The sequence below is a fragment of the Phoxinus phoxinus genome, assembly GCF_949152265.1.
Source record: "Phoxinus phoxinus genome assembly, chromosome: 10".
Taxonomy (NCBI): Eukaryota; Metazoa; Chordata; class Actinopteri; order Cypriniformes; family Leuciscidae; genus Phoxinus; species Phoxinus phoxinus.
The window spans coordinates 6,667,068-6,682,559 of NC_136885.1; the positions used below are offsets into that span (position 1 = coordinate 6,667,068).

The 15,492-nt window shown below is 38.9% G+C and overlaps 1 protein-coding gene across 5 annotated transcripts in view; it reads right to left on the reverse strand.

Annotated features, from left to right (window-relative positions):
- The window catches only part of arnt (aryl hydrocarbon receptor nuclear translocator), a 21,709-nt gene extending 6,472 nt beyond the window's left edge, over positions 1 to 15,237 (reverse strand). For 2 of the 5 annotated variants that reach the window (XM_079624921.1, XM_079624922.1), the window contains exons 1-13: positions 14,645 to 15,184; positions 10,109 to 10,172; positions 9,362 to 9,400; positions 9,197 to 9,244; positions 7,343 to 7,556; positions 6,151 to 6,364; positions 5,966 to 6,068; positions 5,018 to 5,083; positions 4,854 to 4,939; positions 4,671 to 4,747; positions 3,640 to 3,774; positions 2,861 to 2,935; positions 1,910 to 2,061 (exon numbers count right to left, since the gene is read on the reverse strand). In XM_079624921.1, the coding sequence (XP_079481047.1) occupies positions 1,910 to 2,061; positions 2,861 to 2,935; positions 3,640 to 3,774; positions 4,671 to 4,747; positions 4,854 to 4,939; positions 5,018 to 5,083; positions 5,966 to 6,068; positions 6,151 to 6,364; positions 7,343 to 7,556; positions 9,197 to 9,244; positions 9,362 to 9,400; positions 10,109 to 10,172; positions 14,645 to 14,663 (1,292 nt within the window). In that variant the 5' untranslated portion in view covers positions 14,664 to 15,184. Of the gene's footprint in view, positions 1 to 1,909; positions 2,062 to 2,860; positions 2,936 to 3,639; positions 3,775 to 4,670; positions 4,748 to 4,853; positions 4,940 to 5,017; positions 5,084 to 5,965; positions 6,069 to 6,150; positions 6,365 to 7,342; positions 7,557 to 9,196; positions 9,245 to 9,361; positions 9,401 to 10,108; positions 10,173 to 14,644 lie in introns of all 5 variants that reach the window. The other 3 variants (XM_079624923.1, XM_079624920.1, XM_079624924.1) reach the window with 3 other exon arrangements.
- Between the last annotated feature and the right edge of the window lie 255 nt (positions 15,238 to 15,492).

The following is a 15,492-nucleotide window of genomic DNA, read 5'->3' on the forward strand; positions in this document are numbered from 1 at the left end:
GTTCGTTGGATAATAAAAAATAAAATAAAAACACCAAGAATAAAAGTTATGGCTTCATTGTTTGCGTGTCTATTTGGGCGGCGTTATGAAGCTCTGCCCCACACACTGTGTTTGAATGAAGCGTTTAGGAAGCCGTGGCTGAGGCTAAACTCTTATAAAGAAGATCTCTTTGGGTTTGAGACTGAGCTTTGTAAAAATATAGATCTTATACTTGCACTAACAGCTACATAACACACTAAAGGAAAAGAAAAACAAGAAATCGCATCATATGACCCCTTTAATAAACATAATTATCATGTTAATTTGACTCGCAATGGAGATTCTTATTACTGTAATTACTTTATTTAAACCAGCATAAATTAGACTAACATTTAAAGGTTTGGGGTAAGTCTTTTTTCAATAAATTAATACTTTAATTCAGTAAGTTAATTAACCAAAATTGACAGTAAAGACATTTCTATTTAATTTTGTATAAAAATAATAATACAAATATTTCTATTTTAAATAAATGCTGTTCTTTTGAATTTTCTAATCAAATAATTTTGAGAAAAAAGTATTATGGTGTCCACAAAAATATGAAGCACCAAAACATTGATAATATTAAGCAATGTTTCTTGAGCAGCAAATCATCATATAATGATTTCTGAAGGATCATGTGACACTGAAGACTGGAGTAATGATGCTGAAAATACAGCTTTGATCACAGGAATAAATTACACTTTACATCACAGTCTGCACTGTAAAATTACATTATTCTCATAGAAAATAGTTATTTTATTGTAATAATATTTTACAATACTCCTGTTTTTACTGTATTTTTCATCAAACAAATGCAGTCTTGGTAAGCATAAAAGACTTCCGACCCCAAATATTTTTCGCGGTAGTGTTAATAACTGAAATACTACAAATATATTTCTGCATTACATTATAGGAGAACTGGGGAGGAGGTAAATGTGCTTAATTGTCACGGCATGTCACATTTCACAGTCAATACATAAAAGCAGCACAGTTTTCTTTATATATTCGTCTTTATCTACAGTTTCTTGTATAGAAAATTATATTATCATGTCTTTTTTTTTTTATTATAGGGGGGGGAATAAGACCCAGACATAAACACATGCCTTCAAACAAATTTTACATATGATTACCTCAACAGGAATTAACCTTCAATCATAAACACACTTTTATGAAGTCATACTACATGAGACAACACTGAATAACACGAGGCTAAGACAATCTGAAAGTGTTCAGACCGTGACACATCAAGCCGAGCCGGCGTTAAAGAACAAACGGCTACAAAAGACGACTGTTGTGGTCACTGGCATGTGTGTGTGAGGACACACCTGTCTATATCAGCAGGTATTAGTCAACAGTCTATATTTGTCCTTCAAAAAGGAAAACCGAAACAAGGACTTCAGATAAACTGTAAACAAAGCAGCACTTTCTTACCATTTTGAATATCAATCACGCTCATCACTTTCTTCATTCCAGGCGGCGGTTATGAAAATATCTGGATATTGGGATGCTCAGGGAAGACAAAGTAAAACTAGAACAGCCTTCTGTCTCTGCCATCTTGACTTGCTCGCTTTTGCACTGATTCTTTCGCTGAACTGAACAGCCAATTTAGAGTGATCTCTCTCACCAAAACACGCTGAATCGGGTGAGTTGCCACCACAGGTGTGAGCCGACGGGGGGCAACAACTACCCCACAGATTTGCTGTTGGCTTGGCATCATGTCACGGCACTTAAACACTTTCAATGTACACAGCATTATCATAGCACATCATGTCAGCAAACAACTTCTGCAATAAAGTCAGTTCACACAAGTGTAGTTCATCACCTTCAAGAGTGTGTGTGTGTGTGTGTGTGTGTGTGGTCTTGTGTTTACGTGATGCATTTCAATACTAACTTGACATTGGCGTTGGTGGAGATGATGTACTCGATCTCTTCAGAGAAAGGATTCTGGAAGGTGAACGAGCTCATTCTCATCCAGATCCACTCGCGGGATTTAGACTGGAACCGGAACATCACCGAAAGCACCTGACCTCGCAGTTTCACCACCTACATCGAGGGTCAAAGGTCACTTATACATACACAAAGGATTAAGGCCCATTCAAATCTAGATCTATAACTATAACTATACAGATAACAATAACTATATTAGCGTCCACACCAGCGGACAATATCGTAAGCGTGCGCTGCAGTTTAGTCGTCTGCAGCTTTAAATGCTCAAGCTCTTTAAAGTAAGGGTGGATTCTGACTGACTGAATTTTTCATCATTTTCAAGCTGGAAAAAATCATTCTGAAAGTGGTTTTCAGAACTAGCTTTATCGTAATAGCTATTCTCCTTAGAGTGACCGGCCTTAAAGCTACAGTATGTTATGAAAAGAAAATGTTCAGATCCATACACAGCTTTAATTGCACATTAACTGAATTTTGTCAATTTGCCAATTTACATGGCATACACCATATTGTGTTGATTGTTATTAATGATACATTTAGTTATGTATCGAACATTGGCGTATGTTATTGCTATTGCAGGCATTTTATAAAAGCAAAAATTTCTAGCCATGCACAAAATAAAATATATGAATTACAATAACTTCACTGTAAAAAAATTATTTGCTGCCTTACATTTTTAAATCAACTTGGATGTTTAAGTCATTTCAACTTAAATTACATTAAACCGACTTAAATTAGTTGAATATGGTATGAATAATAAATAAAAGTTGAAAATTGCTTAACTTATTTTGATGAGCATTGTAAAATCACGTTGTCATAACTTAACGATCATACAATTTTTAACAGTGTTGTAACGTGTTGAATATTTCAGTGTGATGTCCCATGCAAACCCACACACCTGCTGAAGGCTGTCTTGCACTAAGCCTTGGTCTTCTGGGTGTGCAAACTCCAGGACGCTCTTCCCCAGTAACTCCTGCGTCACATAACAACACACAACACTAGTGAATGAAGTGAATAGTTTACTGAAACACCAAAGCAAAATTAAAGCTTTCATTTAGCTGAAACCAAAAATAATCTATTAATTCATCCAATTTATTTAATAAATCAACACCCAAATAAAAACTGTATACATAAACATAAAAAATTTACATAAAGAAGTTTCTATATCAACTTTTCAATTAATTATCTTTCATCTCATGAAATGAAACCATTTAAAAGGGGGCTGTAACTTGCTTCATTAAATAATGTTAATTAAAAATACAGTGAATATGTAATATAGTGCATTATATTATTGGATGGCAGAACAGAATAGATTAAAAGAGCTCGGTTCATCAAAATGAAAAACTAGAAATCGTTCTTGTCAAGCCAGCCCTGGCGTCCACACGGCTGGCATGTTTACTTGTTGCAGTAAATCCACGTTGCATGCATGAAATGGACACTGACGCCGTCAAAACTCGGCATTGGAAAAACGCTAATTAAACGTCAATGATTTCAGCCCTCCAAAACCATTTTATAGATATTTTAATATGTTCAGTTCAGTTGTGACATTTTGGTGCATCACTAAGCAAGACAATGAAACCCTGAAGCTGATCGGCTGTACTCAGGAAATGCAGAGGCATCATAACACCCTGCTCTTCAGAAATGACTTCTTTGGCCATGAGGTCCAGCCTGGCTCACCTGAGGTTGGTAGCCCACTGTTGCTAGACAGCGGTGATCCACAAAGGTGTACATGCCCTGGCAGTTGTGGCGGGAAATAAATTCCACTGGAACACTGATGTTATTTATGTTTTTGTCGCCTGGGCAACAGGTGACCTGCATGAAAAACAGAGATCAGAGAGGAACTACAAGGGATAGTTCACACAATTTTTTCTTTTTAAATTCTTTCATTATTTACTCGCCTTCATTTCATTCCAAACCCATAAGACTTTCATTCATCTTTGAAACACATATATTACAGGGATCCTATTATGCCCTTTTATGAAGTCTTGATTTCGTTTTTGGGTGTACTAGACTAGATGTTTTCATGCTTGATTGTTCAAAAAACGCATTATTACAGCACCTCTCTCCCCAGTCTGGCTTAAACATGCCTATTTCGATTAAGCCCCTCCTTCCGAAATAAGGAGTGTTTACTGCAGTGCAGTCACGTGAAAATCGGCTATTTGATGAGCTATTTGATGAGCTCTATGTATGTGCTTTGATCAATGTTTATGTGAATAAAAGTTTATTACTGGAATGTACTTTCAATTGAGAGAGAAATCTCTCAGGTTTCATTGAATTTAGTAACATTGAATTTGTTTCATGCGTTTTAAAGATGAACAAAAGTCTACGGGCTTGGAGCGACACAAGGGTGAATAAAAAAATTACTGAATTTTCATTTTTAGATGAACTAGTCTTTTTTGAGGTGTCGGTCATTAATGAGACATTTAATAAATAGTTAATCTAAAAGTAAACACGGTCATAATTTATTCACCCTATTCTGTTCCAAACCTATATGACTGTCTTTTGAACACAAAGGTAGATGTTTAGTAGAAAGTTGATGTTACTCTTTTACATACAAAGTGAAGAGAAAGCAGCATTAACAGTCTGCAAAACTTCTCCTTTTTAGGAAGATATGAGGCAAGTTTTGAGTAAATGACGACAGAATTATTCCTTCAAATGTGACTAAACTAATTCATTGGAAATTTAAATAAAATGGAAGAAAAAAGCACCTGTAGCCTTCCAATGGCGACTAGACAACAACGATTTCCCTGATTATTATCAGCCTCCTCTTCAGCGAGAGTCACTCCTGAAAGAAAGAGAAAGAGTTAGAAGGATGATATCAGTTCCAGCTGTTTTTCTGACTGAACTGGTAATATCAGTGAACAACAGGGTCAGTGTATTGTGCTACTGACCTGCAGGAGGCCAGGATTTGATGAAGCCTGTGCAGTGCACAACAACATACTGCGGTTCACCGTCCTTAGGAGGACCCAATCCATTCCTGCAGAAGAAGAGATGATCTTCATCTATGTCTGTTTGTGGACTGAGATCATGAGACAGAGACGGAGAGATGCTTTACCTGTTTCTGTTTCTCAGGAAGTTGAGTCTGTTCATGGATACTGGCTCTACTGGACATACTCCACATCTGAAAACACACATTACAATCAGTGTAGCATTTGAGAAATTTTAAAATCAATTGAATACTTTTTCAAAAATATATACTTGCATGCAAACGACATATAACTTGACCTACTGGGTGAGTTGTGCAGTACTAATGTATACACAGGAATTGAATATGTGAAGCAAAACATTTTTGCTAATATTTTATACTTTTGTGAACTTAACCCTGTAAAGCCTGATATATGAAATAATCAGGAAAATCTTTCTTATTAAATGGAACAAAAAATTATAATAATAAAAGTTTGCATATGTGTATTATGTTATGTGACATATCAGGTTTTTATGGCTCATATAGTACGATACAGTTAGAATATGTCATAGTCCGGGAGGAAAAACCCAATTTCTTGCAGATGCTGATATTTATATGGCTAAAAAGTAAGATTAAATTCTGATAGCTTGTACTGTAAATCAGTATAGCAGATACTTACATAAAATCGTATAAATATCAGTTCTTAGTTTTATGGGCAAGGCTCTGCAGTTTTAAAACATGTAATGAAATGAAATACAGTGATGATTGAGAGATGAACAAATAAACTCCTCAAAAGCCTGATGGATCATATTTGATACTCACATTTTAACATACTTCATGTATGTGTAATCAAGTAAAGTTGCTTCAGTCCAGCAAGTGTTCATGTTACAATTATACTAAAAGGCCTTTTACAAGCTAAACAAGTATGAACTATCAATCAGACGACAGAAGGTATGTAGTAGATTGTGTGCAACAGGTTTTTCAGCAGTTTTGATCATGTTGATAATTTAGAGGGCTTAGAAATGCGTTTATCAAATATGATACAGTGGGCTTTATAGGGTTACAATAGGTCCGTCTGTCTGTCTCCCTATGCATCACCTCATCCTGCAGATGAAGGAGCGGCGTGCACCCATACTCATCCTCACAGATGTCTGACCACCCTCTTTCTTCACCGTGCCTGTTTTCATGTCCAACATTCGACCTTAAGTCAGACAAGAGAAGGACCATTTAAACAGAAAAAGACTGACAACAGAAAAGATGAAAGTCGTGGAGACGTTTCTTACCGCTGTTGTTGTTCTCACTGGTGGAAAGCTGCTCTCGGAGCTTCTCAGAGTCGTCTGGATGAAGCTGGTCATACAGTGATGATCCAAGCCAATCCTTTTGTAACTGGTTCAGAACCGGTGTGACTGAGTCCGAAACATAAACGACGCGTCCGGTGTCACATGACACAACAAACAGGAAACCATCAGCTGCCTCTAAAATCAGGTGCTTCAGCTCCTATAGAAAGAAAGCTACATAAATATTTGGTGGCAGTGAAACCCTTAACAGAATTTAAAATGTAATGCTCAATATTTAAAACAACCCATTAAATATAGGAATTTACGGAGACCCTAAAGAGACATGGTGGTGAAAAAAATATGAGATAGGAGGAAAAAAACATACATTTAAAAATTTTCTCAGGGGAACAAAAAAGTTTTGCGAGCAACCTTGGATGTTCTCGGGAGAACGCAAACGTTTTGCGAGTGAACGCAAAATTTCTCGGGGAACACAAAAGGTTTGCAAGGTCACAAATCTTTGCATTCTGTAACAAAACTTTTTTGCGTTCCCCCAAGAAACCAAGTTCTCTCACAAAACTTTGTTTTTTCGCAAGTAAATGCAAAGTCCTCTGGGACCGCAAAACATTTGCGAGAGGATTGCATTGACATATTTTTCCTTCATCGTGTCCATTTAGGACAGAGGTGTCCAAAGTCAGTCCTGAAAGGCCACTGTCCTGTTTACCTCAACACACCTACCTGGAAGCTTCTAGTTTCATATGCCTAGTAAGACCTTGATTAGCTGGTTCAGGTGTGTTTACCGTAAGCTAAACTCTGTAGGACAGTGGCCCTCCAGGAGCAGGAGCGGACACCCCTGCATTAGGGAATTAAAGACAAGTTTGAGGTTATCCTAGCTTTCAGAGGTTATTTACAATGATGTTTAAGATGATTCGTTTCAAGAATTTCTCTTATGTCTTAAGTAAAGAAAAAGATAAGAACATTCTTAAGAGGGCATTCACACAGAATGCGTTTTTGCTGTTAAATAAGCGAGACGCAGGTCAGTGGAATGAAAAAAAACAAAAACAAAACACACACGCTAAGTTTTAATACTTCTTTTAAAGGTAGGGTAGGCATTTTTTAACACTTTGGTTGAAAGTCTTTTAAAATAGCAGTTGCTCTTAAAACCGACAGCTGGTTCTTATCTACACTGATCATGTCTGACCTGGTCTGTGAGAAAGGACGGTTTATAGGCTCCATCGGTGCTGGTGTTGCCGCTCCCTCGGAGAGACTTCATGTGGGACACAGCCATGCGCAGGATGGTGAGCTTGTCTGGTTTGCGTGCCAGTGCGCTGCAGGTGGGCACCATGTCTGACAGCTCTGTGATGTAAGCGGTCATCTTATTTCTCCGCCTCCGCTCGATCTCGCTGTGATTCTCCCTGGGGTCAGGAGGTCAGAGCAGGAGCATGAGAGATGGGCGGTGCATGGAAGCGTGGGGAGAAGAGAGCAGGAACAGAGAAAGGTCGAGAGAAAGCAACAACAAGCAAACGAGGAGGAGAAAGAGAAAGAGAGATGGATGAATAAGCAAATAAAGACTGCATCAATGTGCTCCTCAAATGAGACGACACTCGCATCTCCATGATAAACAAATGTGTATGAACGATCTCATGAAAGCTGAAAGAAAAAGCCTCTTCAAACGGCCTGAGAAAAGAAGAGAGGGATAGAAGAAACAACTGAAATAAAGTGTAAGACACTGACAGACTCTTGGGCTGTGTTCACAATTAAATACTAGACTAACTGCATACTACACAGTGTATACTGAGTACCATTTTACTGCATACAGAGTAAAACAGTATGCAGCCCAAATATACTCTGCAAAGATCTGGGGTAAAAGGAAGGCCGAAGTTCAATCCTCATGGACCAGTTGCAGTTCAAAGGTGGTAACAGCAAGTTTTCCAGAAAGTTCATGCTGGAGAGCTGAGAACGCGAGCCTGAGCTCACAGTGTTCGCATTCTCCGTGTTCATTAGTTTACAATCTGTCTAACACGTTATTAGATAGAACTGTTATACATAGAAAGTAGACGGTAATGAAAAGTTAGTAGCGTTTGCCGTGTGGTTGATGTCCAGTGTTGCTGAGCAGAAATACATAATCATGTTTCTCTTGGTCCCTTCAAAGCTGCGTTGGATTTTCTCCTCAGGGTAAAGGTTAAGAGGTCCATCTATCACTGTTTCCCATGTTCATAGTAAATATAAATATATAGGCTATAATCTGTGCGTTTACACAGCTTTTTTTTTTAAATGGCGGGTCCTGGTGTTTCGCGTGCTTTCGGCCAATCAGCGTCACTGGTAGTTTCTATAGTGCTGGTTTAGACCGACTCTGAAGTAGGACCTACATTAGATCCTCCAAAAGGAGTTCCTAGAACTAAAATTGTTCCTAGTTCCTGCGGTGCAAACAAAAAAAATGGGTACTTCCGCCAATAGTTCTAGGAACTATGAAAAGGTTCCTCCGGTGTGAAAGCCCCTTTAAATGTGTATCTGGATGTTATCTTTCCACTAGTCGGAAAGAAGACAAATTAAAAGCAAAATAGGCCAAAATCTCAAAATTGACCAGTGCATGAAAAAATTATGATTTAGCTTGTAGTGTCTTGCCTTAAATGTGTCAAACAGCAGAATGCTATCACATGTCTTATATTGTCACATGACCTCAATATATTGCATGTTTAATTCACGGAGTGGCATCCAGTTCATCATCTTGCAAATAAAAAGTTATTATGCATTAAATTTTGTGTAAATAATAAGTGAAGACAAACTTATTTAACATTTAAATTAAGTTTAAAAACTGGCTGAAAACACAGCAATGAAGGCTCATTCAAAGGCATGAGTTCGGGTCAGGACTCTCTGATTGGCCAAAAAAACGATGACGGTAAGAGTGTTTGGAAACTTGACCAGCACATCTAGGCAATGCCAGTCAACTTTGAGCAATAACAGAGATTAGGCTAAAGAGATTCTTGAGAATCTACAGAAGATCAGATTACCATATTTGTACTTCTCATGCACACTGATTTCAATCAATCAATACCTGGCAAATCTCTCCTTGTCATTCGACCCACCTCCGTCATCATCACACCTGAAGAAAGAGAAGCCAGAACGAAAGACAAGGCAAATTGTTAAACACAGCCACAAGACACACAGCTCATCAAAGTTCAAGCAAAGTCGTACCCTTGAGTCACAGATCATGACTAACCTGAACAATTTACTTCCCTCATCATCTTCAAAGTCAGAGCTGGAAACCAGGGAAATTCACATTAGTCAGTAATATTGCACAACTGCAAAGGCATTCAAACATTCCCACATTTCTCCACCCACTCGACAGACGGTTCAACGGCCAGAGCAAGAACACACTGACGCCTGAATCAAATCGACCACAGACACTGAAGAAACAAGCACACTGTTGTTGGCCAAAACCAAAATGTCATTCCTGTGAATTTGCCTCTGGAAAGCCACTGTTACGTTCACATGTGAAGCATATTAAGGGGAAGTAATCATCCAAACCCCTGTGAGATTCTTTCTACCATTAAAGAGCATGTTAAGAGGAATGTTCAAGGCTTTCTTAATCAATCAAAGGAATTACAAAGTGTCTGTACACCGTCAAGCTCCAAAAACAACAAAAAGCATAATAAAGCACCATAAAGTGAACATTCTTCCTAATGCGGTCAGGAGCCTGGCGTACAAGTATGGTGTTTTCTCTCCTTTTTGGAAACTTGAAGGTTTCAATGGCCATTAAATTCCACTGTATGGAAAAAAGCTTGTTTGCACACTCTCCAAGTTATTTCCTTCTGAGCTCCAAAGAAAAAAAAAAATCTGAAAATGGCAACAGAATGATCCTGTTGACAGCGGAGATCAACTGAACATGGGCATACATCTTTAAGCACTAATTTAATAATGATTAGTACTTTTATATCTTTTAAAGAGTTGGCTCAGTCAGACTTACCTGGCTTGTCGCTTGTTGGCCTTCGCTGGTGTGGCCATGGCCAGGGAAGAGACCTCAGCCATATCTAAAACACAGCACACACAGAGCAGGACTGATAACTATCAATTATATGTACTGTATATATAAAGAGGAGATAAAATAAAGTTGTGTATGTGCCTTCATCTCCAGATCCTCGATATCTAGAAAAGTTACACTGACATATTGGCCAGGCAAGCTAATTAGTGACTAGTTAAAAAAATAAACTTAAAAAAGGGTAATTTGGTGTCCCATGATGTTTTTGTGGTATAGGCCTATATGTTTTAATATACATTAGGCCTAACGCACGGTAGGTACATATACATAAGGTGTGTTCGACTTGAAGCTGCACAGGCCGATGACATTAAAGTACCGTGAGAGCGATTAGAGAGCAGACTTTCAAATCTTTCAAAAATGCTTTCGAATCACTTTCGCAGTACTTTGATCTTTGATCCACTTTGTCACAGAGACCGATCAGTCCGCACATCACTTCAAGTCGAAGACACCTGTATATAAAACGACCCCCCTTTTTCAAGATGTTACCTTTTGGAAAAAGCCTTTTAAAGGGCCAAATATTGTCATTTTTTAAAGTTGCAGTCCGCAGTTTTTCCTCTTTGTCTCTGTTCGAAATCTGCAATTGCAGTTATTCACGGAATTATCAACTTTACGTGGGTTACTTGTGCCTACATAAAATATTGCAATCAATACAAGATAATAGGAGACGTATCAGAGCTAAAAGAGGAGCATTTTTGGTGCGCGTGTCGCTGGCTCATCTGTGACCAGGACAGCAAGTCTGTGTGGTTTATCAAGAACTATGGTATAGGGCAATGTCGTCGGCATTCCTCCATGAAAGACGAACCACATCCAACAGGAGTAACTGTCGACGCAAGAGGAAGCTTCTGAAAGGGATGTCTAGGTAACTAAACCCAGATTGAATCCAATAAAACCACAGCTTTAGCAGAGATAACTTGGTATGTTTAGTTTCATAAGGAAGGGGAGGGGGCGAATTCAAAAACCTGCCTGGTCACGTGAAAAGACCCGCGTCTAACGTGCGTCCAAGGGGCTCTACACCTGGCGGGACGCGCACAGGCCTCGGCAGAAGACGCTATTGAGAATTAACAGAGGTTTAGATGTTGATGAATTACTGTTTAATTTGTAGTCACCATAATGGTGATAAGTGTTGGCTTTAGTTGGGCCCTTGACATTTGAACATTAGTTTTTCTCAGGCTGCTTTACCTGTGTGTTTAAAAGGCACAATTGTTATAGCAAAAAAGCCAAGAGTAAAGTGATCTAGTGACTATGACTGCATATGATGTTGTCATCAATAAAGATTATAAATCAGTAGCACCTCATTTCATCTAGAGTTTAATCTCTTATTGTCTGAGTCTTTCCATATAGCCAAGTTTCAACTGCGGGAACTTTCCCCAGGAACTAGGAACTTACGAAACGAAAGTCCCTGCTGGCGAGGTAGTACTTTCTCAAAGTCCAGGAACTTTCGGGGGCGGGACTTGTGCGCTGAACATGCTGATTGGTTGTGTTCACGCCGCATTTTGATTGGATGACTCCACGCAGCATTTTATTTTAACCGGCATTTTTAAAAATCTATTGCGGTTTCGTGACTTCATGCATTAAGAGTTCTCTGTCTGCAAATATGGAATTTAATTTAAATAAAAACACACACAGCTGGACCGACGACGAGGTTCAGGCTTTATTAAAGCATATTTGTGTAACAGGAAATTTTCTGCGCGTTCGTCCCAGCCGTCTCACGGTCAATGTCCGTATCGTCTAATTTTATAGCATTACGAGCTTTCTGAACATGCTTTAGTATCAGTGCTCGTCTCTTTTCTGCCGTTTTGTTAATTACCTCGTTAGTAAACCAATACATCACACACAACTGCAGCACAGTTTGAATCTCCTCCATACTTATTATAAATGTGGCGCTCAAAACTGATTACTGTCCGTCGCAGACTGGGAGGAGCGGACGCGCGCAGTTTATAATCTCCCCTGTACATTAGACCGCGGTGTAAATGGAGAAAGCAACCGGTCTGGGGCAAAAAAAAGTTCCTGGGATAAATTGTTCCGGGTCATTTCGGTGGAAACGCTGATTGATATGAAGGTCCTGTGATTTTTACAGCAGGAAATCCAACAGAATTGTTATAATTTGAACAATTGTAAAAACATTATGCAGAATGTTTTTTTAAATGCCATGTTATTTTGTCACACAGACATCAACAATCAGCATATGAATCTCAATAATGGTGACACTCAAATGAAAAGCTTCATGTTGCAATGCATGTTGGGTACCTATAGTACACCTACTCAAAAATGTTTTAGAATGGGAACTAATGATTTTCAGTAAAGACTACTGATGTAAACTTGATTTGTCTACTGCACCCACTTAAGATAAGATGTTAATGCAACTCAACATGTTTAGTGTCAGCTTGTGTAAAAACTAAAGTGGTAGGGCAACAGGTCACTCGTGCCAATGCCAAATGTCGGTTTCAATGTCCAATGTGTGTTTCAATGGTGCCGACAGTTTAAATCTTGGGCTGTGGAAAATGTGAAACATGTATTGTTCTCTGATCTATTGTGAATCATAATCATACACTGGCCAGAGGAGAACTGCCCTGCCCTTTAACTAAATTAATAACGTTTTTAAAACAAAAATGAAACATCACTGAACTTACTTAAGCTGGACTGTGAGGCTATTTTCTTCTGGAAACAAACTTTTTTTTGCATTATTGTCCTGGTATCTCTGTAAAGCTGCTTTGAAACAATCTGTATTGTAGAAAGTGATATACAAATAAATGGGATTTGACTTGATCAGTCCAACTTCATTGTTTTTTCCCACATCCATGGGAGTCACAGTGTGGAGAAGCCCCAAAGTGGCCCAACACACAGACTGTTGCTGCCCAGAGTGAGGCGCAGGGTGGATCAGTGATGGTTTGGGAGACTCATCTTTTCAGGGGTCTTGGTCCGCTTGTTTGGTGTCACCAGGGTTTGAATGTGAGCGTTCACACTTATTCAAATGAACCGCACTGTTTCCATGCACATATAGATTGTTTGTTTGGTTCTTTGGGACTTAATTTGTTACAATGTTGCATTTTTTTCTTGATTTGGTACGCTTTCACAAGGCAAACTTTCAAAGCGTACCAAAATGTGCACCAAATGTGCCAAAACGCACCAGGTTCTGAAACAAACGCTCAGGGGTGAAAACACCCTAACAGAGCAATCGCACCAGGGTTTGTTTTAATTGAAGCAAACATGCCAAGTGTCACACCCTTATGCCTCGTTTCCACCGAGCGGTACAGGACAGTTCGGTACGATTTGGGACGGTAAACTCTGACCCGACTTGTGTTTTCAACGCCAACAGTACCGTTATAGGCGTGGCGAAAGTAGCAATCAATGTCATTCTCGCGCGAAGAAGAAAGCAACACAGTAAATAACAATGGAGAACACACAGCAGATCTTGTTCTTGCTTCTCGGCATGTGGCTGTTTGTCACAAGAAGAACGAGTATTGTGTTAACTGTATTAAAAAATGGCACTTTTTGTGTTGTCAATCCCCTTGTAGCCCGCGCAAGACACGATTCTCTGTCAACCAATCACAGTTCTGCAGTGAGTCTGGCTCCACCCTTTAGTACCGGACTACTGTGCCAGACCCCAAAGGAAGGGTCCCAAAAAAGTGGTACGGTTCAGAATTAGGGTACCATTCACAACTTCTGACAATGAAAACGGCTAAAAATTTCATACCGTATTACTGTACTGTACAGCTAGGTTGAAACAACTTGTTTCGACATAGCGGTACGGTACAGTTCAGTACAGTAATGAAACTAACAAGGCATTAGTTTCATTGTCCAACCCTTGTACCCACAGGACAGATCAATTAAAGATCAGTAAGATTTTTTAAATGCATTCAATTTATCACAAGACATGCTGATACAAAATATTTATATTTATCTATTAATAAATGCTGTTCCTTTAAACGATCCTGTAATTAGTAATAGTATTAGTAATAACGGAGTCATTTATATATCAAAAATATAATTAACCGTCCCACATTTTTGATAACACTCTGATGCTGTTGTGTAGAACAAATCAATAAATCTCTTAATAAGTAAAGCTGACCTGAATCAAGATCAACACAAATCTCCCTGTACTTCAGTCCATTATGAGCATGTGAATGTTGTTTTGGGCCTGTGTGTGAATGACAGCTGAAGCGCGCGCGCGCGCACACACACACACACACACACACACACTGCTACAAGTGTCAGATCAAACTGTCACCGATCTTGTTGCTCTTTGTTGCTGAATCATGTTGCTCTTTTCTACTTTTCTCACAGCAAAGCACCCGAGGGCAAAAGTTATTCCAGTTTTTACAGCATGCTTGTGTTATTAGCCACATCACAACAGTCGAGCTAACAGCTGTCGAGCTAACCAGCCCAACTGCTTATAATGGTCAAAACGAGCACAAGTCAGACATTTAACAGCATAATCGTGTACAAATGTGTTGTATACATTACCTGGATCAGCTGATGTCATATCTTAGAGGTAAATGTGTTCTCTTGCGAGCGAACAAATACAAAACAACTTTCCCAGCTGCAGAGAAAAATCTCCCTGTCCAATGTTTGTGTCTTTTTCCAGTGCGGTTTTACTTCCGTTCGAGTCTTTTAAAAGTACTTTAAAACCGATGTCATGAATTTAAACCGAGTGTCATCCTCACCGCAGGCCCGAACGGACGGGTTTGCAGACGTGTAATAGTTGTTTTTCTTTTCTGCTCTTTGACTTTTTCCAGTTTAAAAACCTCCCCTGATCCAAGATGGCGCCTGTAATCTTCCAGTAAGCAGCAGAAACGCGTCAGAAGAGGAAACTAGAGACTCTGCACGAGCTAGACGCGCCACTCTGCGTCCAAAGCAGCCTTTGCTGAAAACCATCGACTAAAAAGAAAATAGACTGAAACACACGAGAGGTGAGGTAGTGATGATAGGCGATTTCAAAACACTGCTTCATGAAGCTTTGAAACCTTTACGAACTTTTTGTTTCGAGTCAGTGGATCGGGACCGTGTATCAAACTGCCAAAGTCACGTGATTTCAGTAAACGAGGCCTCGTTGCGTCATAACAGTTTCGTAATTTCAATCTCGGATCAGTTTGATATATTTGTATTTGCACACGTTTTAATTAGTCAAATTAAAAGGAATAATACTAGTTAACACTCTTTAATTGGCTTGGTTAGCTGAGCCATCCATGGAACACACAAAACAAGCCCTCAAAATAGACGAAAGAACACACGGTATATCAACACACAGACACTTGATATTTAATCTATTTATATGATTGGATAATGGCATTTGATAGATTTTATTTTCAATA